The sequence below is a fragment of the Bufo gargarizans genome, chromosome 4, assembly GCF_014858855.1.
Source record: "Bufo gargarizans isolate SCDJY-AF-19 chromosome 4, ASM1485885v1, whole genome shotgun sequence".
Taxonomy (NCBI): Eukaryota; Metazoa; Chordata; class Amphibia; order Anura; family Bufonidae; genus Bufo; species Bufo gargarizans.
This window is the reverse complement of record NC_058083.1, coordinates 304,303,730-304,324,924: the sequence shown is the minus strand read 5'-3', so window position 1 is coordinate 304,324,924 and position 21,195 is coordinate 304,303,730. Positions and strand designations below refer to the sequence as shown.

Here is a 21,195-nt window from a genome sequence, read left to right as displayed (position 1 = left end):
TTGTGGATAGTAATAGTGGATCTGAGCTTTGGCTAACAGAATAGAAGCCCAAGTGAAGGATCTCCTCCATGGTGTCTATATGCCCTTATGTAACACATAGACTTGAGACAATCTTTTGAAGAGGTGAGATGCAAATATGACAGATGAACATAGTTAGCTTAGTAACATTTGTAAAAATTTGCTGGATAGCTGCACATCTATTGCAGAGTACAGATAAGCAAATTTGCCAAAATTAGCTTTGGGTCTAACTCGATGTCAAGATTCGATTCATTCTGAATAAGTTTGACCAGGATCAAAAGTTCCCCAATTGCCCTGAAAAGTTGTGTATGACACTCTGGGGTCTCTTAGGACTGCATCCAACTTCTTTTAAGCTATTTAACTGTAATACAGCATTAGTAATGTAAAAGTGACATTATGGATATAGGTGAATGGTTGGTAGTTGGTGGTAAAAAAAACCTGCTGGTTTAAAAACACTCAACTGTCAGATTTTTTAAATAAAAAATTATCCCAAAATATCTAATTTTAGTGGCAGATGTCTTCTGATGGTAGCAACTATCTAAAGAAATTGTTATAGGATAAATCACAAACGTTTGGGATTTTTTGGGGGAAAATTCTTAAAAAATTTGATTTGTTTTGAAAAATGTATTCATCTTTGTGCAAGAGGGCAAGGAAGGACATGTGTAGCTGGGCAAAGTTGCAGTCACATATTTTTCTCTATGTATAATAACAGTGGTTCTTCACTAACTGAAAGGACACTTGAGTGACAGATGCAGATTTCACAGAAGATTTCACATATATCTTTATGACATTTATAATATTCCATGAAATCAAGTGGTGATGGATTCTGTCAACAAAGTTCTGCCATACAGAAACAACCAAGAAAGAAAGAACCAACTGTTTACCTCGTGCAGAGATTATTGATTATTATATAACACTCTGAATTTCTAAGATATTAAGGGCCTATTTTTAGAGTAGTCATCAATATCAGATTGGTGGCGAGTTGACACTCAGCACCCCCACTGATCAGCTACTAGCAGGAGATGTAGCCACCGGAACTAAGATAAATGTGCAGAGCCAGAAGTAAACAGCTTCATACACCGTATAGTGGCTATTCTGAGTAATTAAAACTCAGCTTCCTTTCACTTTCACAGCTGCATTAACCTTGCACAGCCACTACAAAGCTCCGTACACTGTGTTAGTTCCATTGGCTGGGGCTCCTGCTAGCAGGTGTCAAACTTCCAATGATCCTATATCAGTCACCTATCCTGCGGAAGTCCTGGAAAATCCCTTTACTAAAGCTGTGTGACCTTGATATCAGTAAAATAAACTTAGGGTTATCTTACACAGCCCGATGCCTGTCCAATAAAGAGCGACAATTGATGATATACAGGTTGATTGTCATTCATTTAAAGGGCTTTCACCGCCACCTAATGCAAGGTGAAAGGGAGCTAAAAGTCATTATGATTCATATACATCTCAGGTCCATAAATATTAGGACATCAACACAATTCTAAAATTTTCGGCTCTATGTACCGCCATAATGGATTTGAAATGAAACAAACAAGATGTGCTTTAACTGCAGACTGACAGCTTTAATTTGAGGGTATTTACGTCCAAATCAGGTGAACGGTGTAGGAATTACAACAGTTTGCATATGTGCATCCCACTTGTTAAGGGACCAAAAGTAATGGGACATAATAATATTCATAAATCAAACTTTCACTTTTTAATACTTGGTTGCAAATCCTCTTGTGTTTTCATATCAGGTCAAGATGGGAAAATTAGATATACAATACAAATAAGCGGAAATAAATTGACAATATTAATTATTAGATGTCACTAATTGTTGCCCTAGAAAAGCATTGTATGGCATGTAATAAAAAGTATAGGGAAGCCATATACAGATATCTTCTTGTAATATCTCAGGGGTGGCAAGGCACCTCTTGAATATTGGGTATTTTTAAATAATGGAGAATTGCCATAAAATACAACACTGATTATTTTTCAGCATTAATAATAAGTACAAAAAATTTAATCTATTATTTTCTACGTTGTAATCACAATGATTTACAATGGTATATATATATATATATATATATATATATATATATATTTTATAGTTGCAAAAGCAGAACCAGAAAAGCTTGAAAAGCCTGAGAAAAAGGTCATAGCCAAAGGTTAGTGATTTGAATAAAATAATAACTAAATTGCAATAGTTGTTGTGCCATTCCTTTATTAATCCTGCTAGAAGTTCCTAAATGAATTGCCAGCAGTCTGCAATGAAGATCCAAATGAGAAATATCAGTTGGGGGTGTTCCTACACAGTCAACACTGGCAGTACTGATTGGATAATAACAGACTATACAGGGACAAAGAGTTTTCTTTATTTTCATGACTATGAAAATTGTAGATTCACACTGAAGGCATCAAAACTATAAATTAACACACGTGGAATTCTATACATAACAAAAAAGTGTGAAACAACTGAAAATATGTCATATTCTAGGTTCCTCAAAGTAGCCACCTTTTGCTTTGATTTCTGCTTTGCACACTCTTGGCATTCTCTTGATGAGCTTCAAGAGGTAGTCACCTGAAATGGTCTTCCAACAGTCTTGAAGGAGTTCCCAGAGATGCTTAGCACTTGTTGGCCCTTTTGACTTCACTCTGCGGTCCAGCTCACCCCAAACCATCTCGATTGGGCTCAGGTCCGGTGACTGTGGAGGCCAGGTCATCTGGCGCAGCACCCCATCACTCTCCTTCATGGTCAAATAGCCCTTACACAGCCTGGAGGTGTGTTTGGGGTCATTGTCCTGTTGAAAAATAAATGATGGTCCAACTAAACGCAAACCGGATGGAATAGCATGCCGCTGCAAGATGCTGTGGTAGCCCTGCTGGTTCAGTATGCCTTCAATTTTGAATAAATCTCCAACAGTGTCACCAGCAAAGCACCCCCACACCATCACACCTCCTCCTCCATGCTTCACGGTGGGAACCAGGCATGTAGAGTCCATCCATTCACCTTTTCTGTGTCGCACAAATACACGGTGGTTGGAACAAAAGATCTGAAATTTGGACTCATCAGACCAAAGCACAGATTTCCACTGGTCTAATGTCCATTCCTTGTGTTCTTTAGCCCAAACAAGTCTCTTCTGCTTGTTGCCTGTCCTTAGCAGTGGTTTCCTAGCAGATATTCTACCATGAAGGCCTGATTCACACAGTCTCCTCTTAACAGTTGTTCTAGAGATGTGTCTGCTGCTAGAACTATGTGTGGCATTGACCCTGGTCTCTAATCTGAGCTGCTTTTAACCTGCGATTTCTGAGGCTGGTGACTCGGATGAACTTATTTTCCGCAGCAGAGGTGACTCTTGGTCTTCCTTTCCTGGAGTGGTCCGCATGTGAGCCAGTTTCTTTGTAGCGCTTGATGGTTTTTGTGACTGCACTTGGGGACACTTTCAAAGTTTTCCCAATTTTTCAGACTGACTGACCTTCATTTCTTAAAGTAATGATGGCAACTCGTTTTTCTTTACTTAGCTGCTTTAGCTGCTTTTTTCTTGCCATAATACAAATTCTAACAGTCTATTCAGTAAGATTATCAGCTGTGTATCCACCTGACTTCTCCACAACGCAACTGATAGTCCCAACCCCATTTATAAGGCAAGAAATCCCACTTATTAAACCTGACAGGGCACATCTGTTAAGTGAAAACCATTTCAGATGACTACCTCTTGAAGCTCATCAAGAGAATGCCAAGAGTGTGCAAAGCAGTAATCAAAGCAAAAGGTGGCTACTTTGAAGAACATAGAATATGACATATTTTCTGTTGTTTCACACTTTTTTGTTATGTATATAATTCCACATGTGTTAATTCATAATTGTGATGCCTTCAGTGTGAATCTACAATTTTCATAGTCATGAAAATAAAGAAAACTCTTTGAATGAGAAGATGTGTCTAAACTTTTGGTCTGTACTGTACCTGCAACTGGTAACACTCATGTGAACCTTCTTGTAATTCATAATAGTAATAAAGAATGGCATAACATACAGTCATAAAAATAGATGCTCCTGAATTTTTGTTACAAAACATGTGCAAATTATTTCTAAAACAGATATGTTAGAAGAGGTTTTAAACATTTAAGTGTTCACTAACTTTTCACACAACTTTTCATAAATGAATCTTACTTAATATAAGAAACTTTATTATGATTTATTATTAAAGCTCCATGCATTCCATAGAACTGTGTATATGATAAATATTATCAGAGAATAATACCATGCTCTAGTTCAGATCACTTGCCCCATTCTCTAAACCAACCTTCTCTGTGAAATTTGTGAGAAATTCTTCTTGCTGAAACCATAATGGAGTGTTTGTTCATTGAAGGAACAGATTACATCATAACATAGAAGTCCATGGAGACTGAAAGGGAAAGGAAAAGGGAGGTAATGTAGAGAGAGGCAAGCAGTTAGAGACAGGTGTGATTCAGCAGATTTAACAGCTAATTATAAGTTTAACATCTCATCTGCAGTGCTTTATTTAAGTCACTACTGCTGATGTCCTATATGTTGTTTCTGGGTGAGTTATTTAAGGACCACAATCTGCTGTCTCTTGGGCAGATATGATACAATCTATTCCCCAACCACCAGCTTATAAAGAAGTGAAAATTAAAAATATAGGGGTAGAAGAGGAGCTGGTTGTTCCAGATTACCTATTCTCATCGATATTAGATGATGTGTAAAAGGAGGAAATGCAGATGGCAGAAAAAGGGTTCCCACCTGTAGGGCAGGAGGGAGCTGGGGTTGGAGAAGTGGGTATGCAAGAGCTGATTAGGATTCTGTGTTTACTGTCAAATACCGGCTGTAGATTGCGGGCTAGAACAGCATTATATGGCTGCACTGCCTGCTTCACATTATACAATAAACAGCAGGATACAGCCAGGAAGCTCCTCCCTCCCCAGATCCTGCTCAAGGACTGTGGTTCCCCCTACCATCTGCCACCTGCCCGTGGCCTGCCCCCCCCCCCCCCCCCTTTCGCCGTCCTCACCCAGCTCTGAATCCTCCTGCAAATGGCAGGGGGAGGAGCCGGAGCATCTCTTCTCCTACATATCCTACATAGCGCCACATACCTCTTACATCCAGTGATGTCACCTTAGTTGTAAACGTTCTCTTTCCTCATCTTCTCCATTCAGACCAGACTGCCATGATGATTTTTCTGCCATCTCCTGTCTCTGAAGAGATTAACAGATATTAGTTTCCCACATTTCCATAATCTTCACATCTTCTGAACACCCTTTCCTGCCACCCCCAATACTATACTGCAGAAACAGTACCCCTGTAAATACTGCTTCCACACAGATAGTTCCCCCAATACTGTGCCGGCTGTGCCCCCAATACTATACTGCAGAAACAGTCCCCCTGGAAATACTGCTGCCACACAGATAGTGCCCCCAATACAATACTGCAGAAACAGTCCCCCTGGAAACACTACTACCACACAGATAGTGCCCCCTTAAACAATTATTGGCACACAGTGCTCTAAAAAATAACTGCACCCAGACACTAATAGTATAAAGATAATGTCCCCCAAAAATAATTGTGCTAAGCTGATACTATGCCAGGGTGCCCCCAAAGTAACAGTGCTCCCCAAAATCCCACCAATAGAAATAATTATCTGCCAGAGCACACTTAGTAGTTATAATGCCCCTATAGTGCCCTAGTAATCATGTTCCTCATAGCCCCCCAGTAGTAAAGCTCCCCATAATACCCCCTAGTAGTACTAATTATTCCTATAATATGACAGTACATGAAACATCCCCGCTTAGTGCCCGCAGTTGAGCTAATGTCCTCATAATGTATGCCAGTATAAAATACCCCTATATAGTGCCCCAGTAAATGCCCTCATAGTGCTCCTCTCCCCCTTCCCCATAGTGTCCCCATAATATGCCAGTAAAAAATGCCCCTTCTTAGTGCCACCATATGCCCCAATAGTGCTCCACTCCCCCATAGTGCCCCCAAATAATGCCCCATAGTGCCGCTCTCCCCTATAGTGCCTCCCATAATGTGCCAGTAAAAAATGCCCCCCTAGTGCCACCAAATGCAATAGTGCCCCCATATTGTTCCAATACAAAAGGCCCCTTTAGAGCCCCCACTTCCCCATAGTGCCCCAAATAGTAACACCAGATGCCCCATAGTGCCGATCTACCCTATAGTGCCCCCATAATGTGCCAATAATTAAAAAACACCCCCAGAGCCCCCAGATACCCCCATAGTGCTCCTCTCCCCCATGGTGCCCCCACCATAATGTGTTAGTAAGAAATTCCCCCATAGTGCCAGCTCCTCCCATAGTGCCAGCTCCCCCCCATAGTGCCACCCCCCCCATAGTGCCAGCCCCCCATAGTGCAAGCCCCCCCTATAGTGCAAGCCCCCCCTATAGTGTCAGCTCCCCCCCATAGTGCCAGCTCCCTCATAGCCATAGCGCAAGCTCCCTCATAGCCATAGTGCCAGCTCCCTCATAGCCATAGTGCTAATACTTACCTCCATCAGCAGCGATGCAGGCCTCTTCCGGCCTGTGTCCCTGCTGTGTGCTGCCCGGCTCAGGCGGCAAGATGATAATTACGTCATCGCTCTGCCTGAGTCGGCCTCTGATAGGCTGCAGGCATTAGTGCAGGGGAGGGACACGCCTCTGCCTCCCCTGCCCCACAGCACAGCCATCTGTATCTGCCCGCCGCCACTGCTGGCCACCGCAATTACATCCAGGGCCGCGCCACCTGTGGTGGTCGTCGATGCGGCTCTGAGAAATAAAATAAATATATAAAAACATTTTTTTGTTAAAGACAGGCGGCCGTTTTTTTAGGGCGGCCTGGGGGGCAATTGCCTCCCTGCCCCCCGGCCCAGCCCGCCCCTGCTTCCAAAAACCAAAGCTGTCTGCTGACTATTTGTAACATAAAAGTTAATTTTCTTTTATTTCAATTGAGCTGAGCTGCAATACCAGGTATAATGTAAGCAATGCTTACTACTGCTTAACAGCCTTTAAGAGCCTATGTGTTAAAGCTTAGTGTTCCACATACCCTCTTTCATTCCATGGTTGGCTGATCAGTCCCACTCCTGTTCAATGAATATACACTATATATATTCTGAAGAATTATTGGAACCACTTCTAAGTATGACCTACTTAAATATCTAGTGAAGTTTGCGTCTTACAATAACATTTCTTTCTTAAATAGATGGAAAAGTAGAACCAGAAAAACTTGCAAAGTTTGAGAAAAAAGCCCCAGCCAAAGGTAAGTGCCTAGCATTCTGACGTAAAGTGGCTTGGGATATTTGAAAAGAGACAAAACTTCTTTATTAGATTAGTTCTTCATAGAACTTAATACCAATATACAGGAAACAAATACTATACTACATCAATTTTTATTTTTATTTTTTTTACTAGAATCTATGGAGCCTTATTTTTTATTTAGACATCTTGTTTTAACCCTCTCCTTTAGTGTTCAGGGAGCATGCTCGGCCAAACACTAGTTTGCTCGAGTCAGTGTATTTAAATATAATTTAGCCTCTATTTCTATGCAGAAGATCGCTGTACAGTGAGGGAATCTCTCAGTGTGAGTCCGCGGCTTAGGAGTCCATGCTCTGACTCCATATATAGCTATGTCCATATATGGACATAGTATGTGCTTGGGGACACCGAAGTGTATTTCAATCTAATTTAGACTGTATTTCAGAAAAGTTTCATGCTGGGATTCGAACACATGACCGTTTGCATTAGAGGCAAGGCACCTAACTAGAGTTGAGCGAACACCTGGATGTTCGGGTTCGAGAAGTTCGGCCGAACATCCCGGAAATGTTCGGGTTCAGGATCCGAACCCGATCCGAACTTCGTCCCGAACCCGAACCCCATTGAAGTCAATGGGGACCCGAACTTTTCGGCACTAAAAAGGCTGTAAAACAGCCCAGGAAAGAGCTAGAGGGCTGCAAAAGGCAGCAACATGTAGGTAAATCCCCTGCAAACAAATGTGGATAGGGAAATGAATTAAAATAAAAATTAAATAAATAAAAATTAACCAAAATCAATTGGAGAGAGGTTCCATAGCAGAGAATCTGGCTTCCCGTCACCCACCACTGGAACAGTCCATTCTCAGATATTTAGGCCCCGACACCCAGGCAGAGGAGAGAGGTCCCGTAACAGAGAATCTGTCTTCATGTCAGCAGAGAATTAGTCTGCATGTCATAGCAGAGAATGAGGCTTCACGTCAGCCACCACTGCAACAGTCCATTGGCATATATTTAGGCCCAGCACCCAGGCAGAGGAGGGAGGTCCCGTAACAGAGAATCTGTCTTCATGACAGCAGAGAATCAGTCTGCATGTCATAGCAGAGAATGAGGCTTCACGTCACCCACCACTGCAACAGTCCATTGGCATATATTTAGGCCTAGCACACAGGCAGAGCAGAGAGGTCCCGTAACAGACAATCTGGCTTCATGACAGCAGAGAATCAGTCTGCATGTCATAGCAGAGAATGAGGCTTCACGTCACCCACCACTGCAACAGTCCATTGGCATATATTTAGGCCTAGCACACAGGCAGAGCAGAGAGGTCCCGTAACAGACAATCTGGCTTCATGACAGCAGAGAATCAGTCTGCATGTCATAGCAGAGAATCAGGCTTCACGTCAGCCACCACTGCAACAGTCCATTGTCATAAATTTAGGCCCAGCACCCAGGCAGAGGAGAGAGGTCCCGTAACAGAGGATCTGGCTTCATGTCAGCAGAGAATCAGTCTGCATGTCATAGCAGAGAATGAGGCTTCACGTCAGCCACCACTGCAACAGTCCATTGTCATAAATTTAGGCCCAGCACCCAGGCAGAGGAGAGAGGTCCCGTAAAAGAGGATCTGGCTTCATGTCAGCAGAGAATCAGTCTGCATGTCATAGCAGAGAATGAGGCTTCACGTCACCCACCACTGCAACAGTCCATTGGCATATATTTAGGCCTAGCACACAGGCAGAGCAGAGAGGTCCCGTAACAGACAATCTGGCTTCATGACAGCAGAGAATCAGTCTGCATGTCATAGCAGAGAATCAGGCTTCACGTCAGCCACCACTGCAACAGTCCATTGGCATATATTTAGGCCTAGCACACAGGCAGAGGAGAGAGGTCCCGTAACAGACAATCTGGCTTCATGTCAGCAGAGAATCAGTCTGCATGTCATAGCAGAGAATGAGGCTTCACGTCAGCCACCACTGCAACAGTCCATTGTCATAAATTTAGGCCCAGCACCCAGGCAGAGGAGAGAGGTCCCGTAACAGACAATCTGGCTTCATGTCAGCAGAGAATTAGTCTGCATGTCATAGCAGAGAATCAGGCTTCATGTCAGCCACCACTGCAACAGTCCATTGGCATATATTTAGGCCTAGCACACAGGCAGAGGAGAGGTTCATTCAACTTTGGGTAGCATCGCAATATAATGGTAAAATGAAAATAAAAATAGGATTGAATGAGGAAGTGCCCTGGAGTCCAATAATATATGGTTATGGGGAGGTAGTTAATGTCTAATCTGGACAAGGGACGGACAGGTCCTGTGGGATCCATGCCTGGTTCATTTTTATGAACGTCAGCTTGTCCACATTGGCTGTAGACAGGCGGCTGCGTTTGTCTGTAATGACGCCCCCTGCCGTGCTGAATACACGTTCAGACAAAACGCTGGCTGCCGGGCAGGCCAGCACCTCCAAGGCATAAAAGGCTAGCTCTGGCCACGTGGACAATTTAGAGACCCAGAAGTTGAATGGGGCCGAACCATCAGTCAGTACGTGGAGGGGTGTGCACACGTACTGTTCCACCATGTTAGTGAAATGTTGCCTCCTGCTAACACGTTGCGTATCAGGTGGTGGTGCAGTTAGCTGTGGCGTGTTGACAAAAGTTTTCCACATCTCTGCCATGCTAACCCTGCCCTCAGAGGAGCTGGCCGTGACACAGCTGCCTTGGCGACCTCTTGCTCCTCCTCTGCCTTGGCCTTGGGCTTCCACTTGTTCCCCTGTGACATTTGGGAATGCTCTCAGTAGCGCGTCTACCAACGTGCGCTTGTACTCGCGCATCTTCCTATCACGCTCCAGTGCAGGAAGTAAGGTGGGCACATTGTCTTTGTAGCGTGGATCCAGCAGGGTGGCAACCCAGTAGTCCGCACAGGTTAAAATGTGGGCAACTCTGCTGTCGTTGCGCAGGCACTGCAGCATGTAGTCGCTCATGTGTGCCAGGCTGCCCAGGGGTAAGGACAAGCTGTCCTCTGTGGGAGGCGTATCGTCATCGTCCTGCCTTTCCCCCCAGCCACGCACCAGTGATGGACCCGAGCTGCGTTGGGTGCCACCCCGCTGTGACCATGCTTCATCCTCATCCTCCTCCACCTCCTCCTCATCCTCGTCCTCCTCGTCCTCCAGTAGTGGGCCCTGGCTGGCCACATTTGTACCTGGCCTCTGCTGTTGCCAAAAACCTCCCTCTGAGTCACTTCGAAGAGACTGGCCTGAAAGTGCTAAAAATGACCCCTCTTCCTCCTCCTCCTCCTCCTCCTCCTGGGCCACCTCCTCTTCCATCATCGCCCTAAGTGTTTTCTCAAGGAGACATAGAAGTGGTATTGTAACGCTGATAACGGTGTCATCGCCACTGGCCATGTTGGTGGAGTACTCGAAACAGCGCAACAGGGCACACAGGTCTCGCATGGAGGCCCAGTCATTGGTGGTGAAGTGGTGCTGTTCTGTAGTGCGACTGACCCGTGCGTGCTGCAGCTGAAACTCCACTATGGCCTGCTGCTGCTCGCACAGTCTGTCCAGCATGTGCAAGGTGGAGTTCCACCTGGTGGGCACGTCGCATATGAGGCGGTGAGCGGGAAGGCCGAAGTTACGCTGTAGCGCAGACAGGCGAGCAGCAGCAGGATGTGAACGCCGGAAGCGCGAACAGACGGCCCGCACTTTATGCAGCAGCTCTGACATGTCGGGGTAGTTGTGAATGAACTTCTGCACCACCAAATTCAGCACATGCGCCAAGCAAGGGATGTGCGTCAAATTGGCTAGTCCCAGAGCTGCAACGAGATTTCGCCCATTATCACACACCACCAGGCCGGGCTTGAGGCTCACCGGCAGCAACCACTCGTCGGTCTGTTGTTCTATACCCCGCCACAACTCCTGTGCGGTGTGGGGCCTGTCCCCCAAACATATGAGTTTCAGAATGGCCTGCTGACGTTTACCCCGGGCTGTGCTGAAGTTGGTGGTGAAGGTGTGTGGCTGACTGGATGAGCAGGTGGAAGAAGAGGAGGAGGAAGCCGAGAAGGAGGAGGTGGCAACAGGAGGCAAAGAATGTTGCCCTGCGATCCTTGGCGGCGGAAGGACGTGCGCCAAACAGCTCTCCGCCTGGGGCCCAGCTGCCACTACATTTACCCAGTGTGCAGTTAGGGAGATATAGCGTCCCTGGCCGTGCTTACTGGTCCACGTATCTGTGGTTAGGTGGACCTTGCCACAGATGGCGTTGCGCAGTGCACACTTGATTTTATCGGATACTTGGTTGTGCAGGGAAGGCACGGCTCTCTTGGAGAAGTAGTGCCGGCTGGGAACAACATACTGTGGGACAGCAAGCGACATGAGCTGTTTGAAGCTGTCTGTGTCCACCAGCCTAAATGACAGCATTTCATAGGCCAGTAGTTTAGAAATGCTGGCATTCAGGGCCAGGGATCGAGGGTGGCTAGGTGGGAATTTACGCTTTCTATCAAATGTTTGTGAGATGGAGAGCTGAACGCTGGCGTGTGACATGGTTGAGACGCTTGGTGACGGAGGTGGTGGTGGTGGTGTTGGTGGTACATCCCCTGTTTGCTGGGCGGCAGGTGCCAACGTTCCTCCAGAGGCGGAGGAAGAGGCCGAGGCGGCAGCAGCAGAATAGGCCGAGGCGGCAGCAGCAGAAGAGGTAGCAGGGGGAGCCTGAGTGACTTCCTTGGTTTTAAGGTGTTTACTCCACTGCAGTTCATGCTTTGCATGCAGGTGCCTGGTCATGCAGGTTGTGCTCAGGTTCAGAACGTTAATGCCTCGCTTCAGGCTCTGATGGCACAGCGTGCAAACCACTCGGGTCTTGTCGTCAGCACATTGTTTGAAGAAGTGCCATGCCAGGGAACTCCTTGAAGCTGCCTTTGGGGTGCTCGGTCCCAGATGGCGGCGGTCAGTAGCAGGCGGAGTCTCTTGGCGGCGGGTGTTCTGCTTTTGCCCACTGCTCCCTCTTTTGCTACGCTGTTGGCTCGGTCTCACCACTGCCTCTTCCTCCGAACTGTGAAAGTCAGTGGCACGACCTTCATTCCATGTGGGGTCTAGGACCTCATCGTCCCCTGCATCGTCTTCCACCCAGTCTTGATCCCTGACCTCCTGTTCAGTCTGCACACTGCAGAAAGACGCAGCAGTTGGCACCTGTGTTTCGTCATCATCAGAGACATGCTGAGGTGGTATTCCCATGTCCTCATCATCAGGAAACATAAGTGGTTGTGCGTCAGTGCATTCTATGTCTTTCACCGCTGGGGAAGGGCTAGGTGGATGCCCTTGGGAAACCCTGCCAGCGGAGTCTTCAAACAGCATAAGAGACTGCTGCATAACTTGAGGCTAAGACAGTTTCCCTGGTATGCATGGGGGTGATGTGACAGACTGATGGGGTTGGTTTTCAGGCGCCATCTGTGCGCTTTCTGCAGAAGACTGGGTGGGAGATAATGTGAACGTGCTGGATCCACTGTCGGCCACCCAATTGACTAATGCCTGTACCTGCTCAGGCCTTACCATCCTTAGAACGGCATTGGGCCCCACCATATATCGCTGTAAATTCTGGCGGCTACTGGGACCTGAGGTAGTTGGTACACTAGGACGTGTGGATGTGGCAGAACGGCCACGTCCTCTCCCAGCACCAGAGGGTCCACTAACACCACCACGACCATGTCCACGTCCGCGTCCCTTACTAGATGTTTTTCTCATTGTTATGGTTCACCACAACAACAAATATATTATTTGGCCCAATGTATTGTATTCAAATTCAGCGGGATATAAATTTGAGGCCTAGTATTTAGGCGCTGGGTGACCGGTATGGATTTAGTGACAGAATTAGACTTGGAAATGCACAGAAGCGTGTGTGTGAAGTTATTCTGAATGACCCTATGTGCACCTTCAATATGATCTACCCTTTTAGGGATAGATTTCAAATAGCTCTGATATAGCAGAAACGACTAAATTATGAAATTGCTAAATTGGGAATTGTATTTCAACCCAGAACAAAAAATGTGCTTTGACGGACACTAAATAACTTTCCCAGCCACAACAGGACAGCGGTAACGAGAGATTTAGCGGGATATAAATTTGAGGCCTAGTATTTAGGCGCTGGGTGACAGGTATGGGTTTAGTGACAGAATTAGATTTGGAAATGCACAGTAGCGGGTGTGTGAAGTTATTCTGAATGACCCAATGTGCACCTTGAATATTATATACCCTTTTAGGGATAGATTTCAAATAGCTCTGATATAGCAGAAACCACTAAATTATGAAATTGCTAAATTGGGAATTGTATTTCAACCCAGAACAAGAAATGTGCTTGAACGGACACTAAATATCTCGCCCAGCTACAGCACTAAGGACAGATTTAGCGGGATATAAATTTGAGGCCTAGTATTTAGGCGCTGGGTGACAGGTATGGGTTTAGTGCCAGAATTAGACTTGGAAATACACAGTAGCGGGTGTGTGTGAAGTTATTCTGAATGACCCAATGTGCACCTTGAATATTATATACCCTTTTAGGGATAGATTTCAAATAGCTCTGATATAGCAGAAACCACTAAATTATGAAATTGCTAAATTGGGAATTGTATTTCAACCCAGAACAAGAAATGTGCTTGAACGGACACTAAATAACTCGCCCAGCTACAGCACTAAGGACAGATTTAGCGGGATATAAATTTGAGGCCTAGTATTTAGGCGCTGGGTGACAGGTATGGGTTTAGTGCCAGAATTAGACTTGGAAATACACAGTAGCGGGTGTGTGTGAAGTTATTCTGAATGACCCAATGTGCACCTTGAATATTATATACCCTTTTAGGGATAGATTTCAAATAGCTCTGATATAGCAGAAACCACTAAATTATGAAATTGCTAAATTGGGAATTGTATTTCAACCCAGAACAAGAAATGTGCTTTGACGGACACTAAATAACTTTCCCAGCCACAACAGGACAGCGGTAACGAGAGATTTAGCGGGATATAAATTTGAGGCCTAGTATTTAGGCGCTGGGTGACAGGTATGGGTTTAGTGCCAGAATTAGACTTGGAAATACACAGTAGCGGGTGTGTGTGAAGTTATTCTGAATGACCCAATGTGCACCTTGAATATTATATACCCTTTTAGGGATAGATTTCAAATAGCTCTGATATAGCAGAAACCACTAAATTATGAAATTGCTAAATTGGGAATTGTATTTCAACCCAGAACAAGAAATGTGCTTGAACGGACACTAAATAACTCGCCCAGCTACAGCACTAAGGACAGATTTAGCGGGATATAAATTTGAGGCCTAGTATTTAGGCGCTGGGTGACAGGTATGGGTTTAGTGCCAGAATTAGACTTGGAAATACACAGTAGCGGGTGTGTGTGAAGTTATTCTGAATGACCCAATGTGCACCTTGAATATTATATACCCTTTTAGGGATAGATTTCAAATAGCTCTGATATAGCAGAAACCACTAAATTATGAAATTGCTAAATTGGGAATTGTATTTCAACCCAGAACAAGAAATGTGCTTTGACGGACACTAAATAACTTTCCCAGCCACAACAGGACAGCGGTAACGAGAGATTTAGCGGGATATAAATTTGAGGCCTAGTATTTAGGCGCTGGGTGACAGGTATGGGTTTAGTGCCAGAATTAGACTTGGAAATACACAGTAGCGGGTGTGTGTGAAGTTATTCTGAATGACCCAATGTGCACCTTGAATATTATATACCCTTTTAGGGATAGATTTCAAATAGCTCTGATATAGCAGAAACCACTAAATTATGAAATTGCTAAATTGGGAATTGTATTTCAACCCAGAACAAGAAATGTGCTTGAACGGACACTAAATAACTCGCCCAGCTACAGCACTAAGGACAGATTTAGCGGGATATAAATTTGAGGCCTAGTATTTAGGCGCTGGGTGACAGGTATGGGTTTAGTGCCAGAATTAGACTTGGAAATACACAGTAGCGGGTGTGTGTGAAGTTATTCTGAATGACCCAATGTGCACCTTGAATATTATATACCCTTTTAGGGATAGATTTCAAATAGCTCTGATATAGCAGAAACCACTAAATTATGAAATTGCTAAATTGGGAATTGTATTTCAACCCAGAACAAGAAATGTGCTTGAACGGACACTAAATAACTCGCCCAGCTACAGCACTAAGGACAGATTTAGCGGGATATAAATTTGAGGCCTAGTATTTAGGCGCTGGGTGACAGGTATGGGTTTAGTGCCAGAATTAGACTTGGAAATACACAGTAGCGGGTGTGTGTGAAGTTATTCTGAATGACCCAATGTGCACCTTAAATATTATATACCCTTTTAGGGATAGATTTCAAATAGCTCTGATATAGCAGAAACCACTAAATTATGAAATTGCTAAATTGGGAATTGTATTTCAACCCAGAACAAGAAATGTGCTTGAACGGACACTAAATAACTCGCCCAGCTACAGCACTAGGGACAGATTTAGCTGGATATAAATTTGAGGCCTAGTATTTAGGCGCTGGGTGACCGGTATGGATTTAGTGACAGAATTAGACTGGGATATGGCCAAAAAATAAACAGACTATTGCTGGTTAAATGCACTTGGTGTGACAGCTTCACCCTGATGTAGGCTTTAGCCAAAAAACAACCACACCATTGAGGGTTAAATGCACTTGGTGACAGGCGCAGCTTGCCCCTGATTTAGTATATGGCCAAAAAATGAACAGACTATTGCTGGTTAAATGCACTTGGTGTGACAGCTTCACCCTGATGTAGGCTTTAGCCAAAAAACAACCACACCATTGAGGGTTAAATGCACTTGGTGACAGGCGCAGCTTGCCCCTGATTTAGTATATGGCCAAAAAATGAACAGACTATTGCTGGTTAAATGCACTTGGTGTGACAGCTTCACCCTGATGTAGGCTTTAGCCAAAAAACAACCACACCATTGAGGGTTAAATGCACTTGGTGACAGGCGCAGCTTGCCCCTGATTTTGTATATGGCCAAAAAATGAACAGACTATTGCTGGTTAAATGCACTTGGTGTGACAGCTTCACCCTGATGTAGGCTTTAGCCAAAAAACAACCACACCATTGAGGGTTAAATGCACTTGGTCGCAGCTTGTGCTGGCGCACCACAAGACACAAAATGGCCGCCGATCACCCCAGAAAAATGTGACTGACAAACGGTCTGTGCAGCCTAAAAACAGTGAGCAATTGAGGATCAGCAGCTCAATGATCCACAGCTGCAGATCGATCAGTTAATCAAGTCCTTTGGAGGAGTTAATCTGCCTAATCTCGCCCTACTGTCGCAGCCGCAACCTCTCCCTACGCTAATCAGAGCAGAGTGACGGGCGGCGCTATGTGACTCCAGCTTAAATAGAGGCTGGGTCACATGGTGCTCTGGCCAATCACAGCCATGCCAATAGTAGGCATGGCTGTGATGGCCTCTTGGGGCAAGTAGTATGACGCTTGTTGATTGGCTGCTTTGCAGCCTTTCAAAAAGCGCCAAGAAAGCGTCACAAAAGCGCGAAGAAAGCGACGAACACCGAACCCGAACCCGGACTTTTACGAAAATGTCCGGGTTCGGGTCCGTGTCACGGACACCCCAAAATTCGGTACGAACCCGAACTATACAGTTCGAGTTCGCTCATCCCTACACCTAACCACTTAGCTATAATAGCGGCATAGCCAGTTACTTAAATAAAATAAAAATAAAAAAAATTATGAGACTTCTACTGTACCGTACTTCTACAGAGACCTATACAGTAGAAATCTTATATTTTATTAGTATTTTTTAAGTGACTGGCTATGCAGCTATATAGTGTAGTGGTTACATTTCTGGGCTAAGATGCAGAAGCTGTGAGTTCAAATCCCATCACAAACATTTTCTGAAATAAAGGTTAAATTAGATTTATATATATATATATATTTTTTTTTTTCTAATTCTAATATAAAAAATGTATGGCACAAAATAAATGTTTATTTACTAAACAAAAAAGTATATATATATATATATATATATTTATATCCTTCTGATGTCACGTGCCGGGGGTCCGGGGGGGGGGGCCTCCGAGAAGCATTGCGAGCAAGGCGTGGACAGCGCATCGCTTGGAACGGGAATTCCCCTTTCCAGGGAATTCATGAGAGCCCCCTTTCGGAGGAGGACCTGATGCGACTGAAGCCATCTAGGAGCGCAGCCATGATGTTGTGAGCAAGGAATGCAACCATCATGACATCAACCGAAACCGACTAGGAACGCAACAATCATGGAACCTGGAGCTGACTGGAACCGTCTAGGAGCGCAGCCATCATGTCATGAACAAGGAAAGCAACCATCATGACATAAACATAGCATGGAAACATAAACAGGCATAGTGAGGTACAGGACATGGAACGGAACAGAAGAAAACAATGCAGAACCAGGCGACCCATACCAAGGCATAGGTGGCCGGACAAAAGCAAAGGCAAAACCGGGCAAAGCAAAACATAGACATGACAAAGCCAAAAGGGCATTACACCCACCAGGCACGGACAAGGACAGACATGAACAAAGACATAGCAGGGTACAGGCATGGTATGGTGTGGCATTGATAGCAAAAGCAGAAACATAGCAGGGTACGGGACAGCCTGAATAAACAGATCTGGCCCCCATAATGCACACAAGAACAGGAACAGCCTGAATTAACAGTACTGACCACAAGCTATGCAGACTGAGCCCTGAAACTCCATGCTCAAAGACAGAAGTAGCAGCCTAACGAGCACACCTGAAAGGACACACTTCTGGTACCGAAGAGGAAGTTTAACCCCATCAGAACCAAGCAGGGAGGTACCAAATCAGGTCAGGGGTAAACAAGGAACCACAGCAAAGAAGCTGCGATACAGGACGTTGCCCCTAGCAACCAGCAACCACGGAACACCGCAGCCATAACGCAAGGGCGCAACAGACCTGAATATCCACTGGAAGATGATACCACCTGAGAGGGGGCACAAACCACATCACGGCAAACCGCCACGTGACATCTTGATGAATGCATAACAAGTGGGAAACTACTACTGATGTTTTAGCGATAATATTTTTACATATATTATAATATATTCTATATTCTATATATATAAAGTGTGTAAATATAGTATGGCTAAAAACACATATATATACAGTACAGACCAACAGTTTTGACACACCTTCTCATTCAAATAGTTTTCTTTATTTTCATGACTATGAACATTGTAGATTCACACTGAAGGCATCAAAACTATGAATTAACACATGTGGAACTATATACATAACAAAAAAGTGTGAAACAACTGAAATTATGTCATATTCTAGGTTTTTCAAAGTAGCCACCTTTTGCTTTGATTTCTGCTTTGCACACTCTTGGCATTCTCTTGATGAGCTTGAAGAGGTAGTCACCTGAAATGGTTTTCGCTTCACAGGTGTGCCCTGTCAGGTTTAATAAGTGGGATTTCTTGGCTTATAAATGGGGTTGGGACCATCAGTTGCATTGTGGAGAAGGCAGGTGGATACACAGCTGATAGTCCTACTGAATATACTGTTATAATTTGTATTATGGCGAGAAAAAAGCAGCTAAGTAAAGAAAAACAAGTGGCCATCATTACTTTAAGAAATGAAGGTCAGTCAGTCCGAAAAATTGGGAAAACTTTGAAAGTGTCCCCAAGTGTAGTCACAAAAACCATCAAGCGCTACAAAGAAACTAGCTCTCATGCGGACCGCCCCAGGAAAGGAAGACCAAGAGTAACCTCTGCTGCGGAGGATAAGTTCATCAGAGTCACCAGACGCAGAAATCGCAGGTTAACAGCAGCTCAGATTAGAGACCAGGTCAATGCCACACAGAGTTCTAGCAGCAGACACATCTCTAGAACAACTATTAAGAGGAGACTGTATGAATCAGGCCTTCATGGTAGAATATCTGCTAGGAAACCACTGCTAAGGACAGGCAACAAGCAGAAGAGACTTGTTTGGGCTAAAGAACACAAGGAATGGACATTAGACCAGTGGAAATCTGTGCTTTGGTCTGATGAGTCCAAATTTCAGATTTTTGGTTCCAACCACTGTGTCTTTGTGCGACGCAGAAAAGGTGAACGGATGGACTCTAAATGCCTGGTTCCCACCGTGAAGCATGGAGGAGGAGGTGTGATGGTGTGGGGGTGCTTTGCTGGTGACACTGTTGGGGATTTATTCAAAATTGAAGGCATACTGAACCAGCATGGCTACCACAGCATCTTCCAGCGGCATGCTATTCCGTCCGGTTTGCGCTTAGTTGGACTATCATTTATTTTTCAACTGGACAATGACCCCAAACACACCTCCAGGCTGTGTAAGGGCTATTTGACCATGAAGGAGAGTGATGGGGTGCTGCGCCAGATGACCTGGCTCCACAGTCATTGGACCTGAACCCAAATGGTTTGGGTGAGCTGGACCGCAGAGTGAAGACAAAAGGGCCAACATGTGCTAAGCATCTCTGGGTACTCCTTCAAGATTTTTGGAAGACCATTTCAGGTGACTACCTCTTGAAGCTCATCAAGAGAATGCCAAGAGTGTGCAAAGTAGTAATCAAAGCAAAAGGTGGCTACTTTGAAGAACCTAGAATATGACATATTTTCAGTTGTTTCACACTTTTTTGTTATGTACAGTACAGACCAAAAGTTTGGACACACCTTCTCATTCAAAGAGTTTTCTTTATTTTCATGACTATTAAAATTGTAGATTCACACTGAAGGCATTAAAACTATGAATTAACACATGTGGAATTATATACATATCAAAAAAGTATGAAACAACTGAAAATATGTCATATTCTAGGTTCTTCAAAGTTAGCCACCTTTTGCTTTGATTACTGCTTTGCACGCTCTTCTCATTCTCTTGATGAGCTTCAAGAAGTAGTCACCTGAAATGGTCTTCCAACAGTCTTGAAGGAGTTCCCAGAGATGCTTAGCACTTGTTGGCCCTGTTGCCTTCACTCTGTGGTCCAGCTCACCCCAAACCATCTCGATTGAGTTCAGGTCCGGTGACTGTGGAGGCCAGGTCATCTGACGTAGCACCCCATCACTCTCCTTCATGGTCAAATAGCCCTTACACAGCCTGGAGGTGTTTGGGGTCATTGTCCTGTTGAAAAATAAATGATGGTCCAACTAAACGCAAACTGGATGGAATAGCATGCAGCTGCAAGATGCTGTGGTAGCCATGCTGGTTCAGTATGCCTTCAATTTTTTATTAATCCCCAACAGTGTCACCAGCAAAGCACCCCCACACCATCACACCTCGTCCTCCATGCTTCACGGTGGGAACAAGGCATGTAGAGTCCATCCGTTCACCTTTTCCGCGTTGCACAAAGACATGGTAGTTGGAACCAAAGATCTGAAATTTGGACTCATCAGACCAAAGCACAGATTTCCACTGTTTTAATGTTCATTCCTTGTGTTCTTTAGCCCAAACAAGTCTCTTCTGTTTGTTGCCTGTCCTTAGCAGTGGTTTCCTAGCAGATAATCTACCATGAAGGCCTGATTCACAGAGTTTCCTCTTAACAGTTGTTCTAGAGATGTGTCTGCTGCTAGAACTCTGTGTGGCATTGACCTGGTCTCTAATCTGAGCTGCTGTTAACCTGCGATTTCTGAGGCTAGTGACTCGGATGAACTTATCCTCTGCAGCAGAGGTGTCTCTTGGTCTTCCTTTCCTGGGGCAGTCCGCATGTGAGCCAGTTTCTTTGTAGCGCTTGATGGTTTTTGTGACTGCACTTGGGGACACTTTCAAAGTTTTCCCAATTTTTCGGACTGACTGACCTTCATTTCTTAAAGTAATGATGGACACTTGTTTTTCTTTACTTAGCTGCTTTTTTCTTGCCATAATACAAATTCTAACAGTCTATTCAGTAGGACTATCAGCTGCGTATCCACCTGACTTCTCCACAACGCAACT

The 21,195-nt window shown here is 44.7% G+C and overlaps 1 protein-coding gene across 1 annotated transcript in view; it reads left to right on the top strand.

Moving 5' to 3' along the window:
* Positions 1–21,195, top strand: part of LOC122935391 (titin homolog) — an 848,771-nt gene that overhangs the window by 4,204 nt on the left and 823,372 nt on the right. Inside the window, exon 4 of the mRNA XM_044291163.1 lies at positions 7,218–7,274. Coding sequence (XP_044147098.1) covers positions 7,218–7,274 — 57 coding nt within the window. The remainder of the gene's footprint in view (positions 1–7,217; positions 7,275–21,195) is intronic.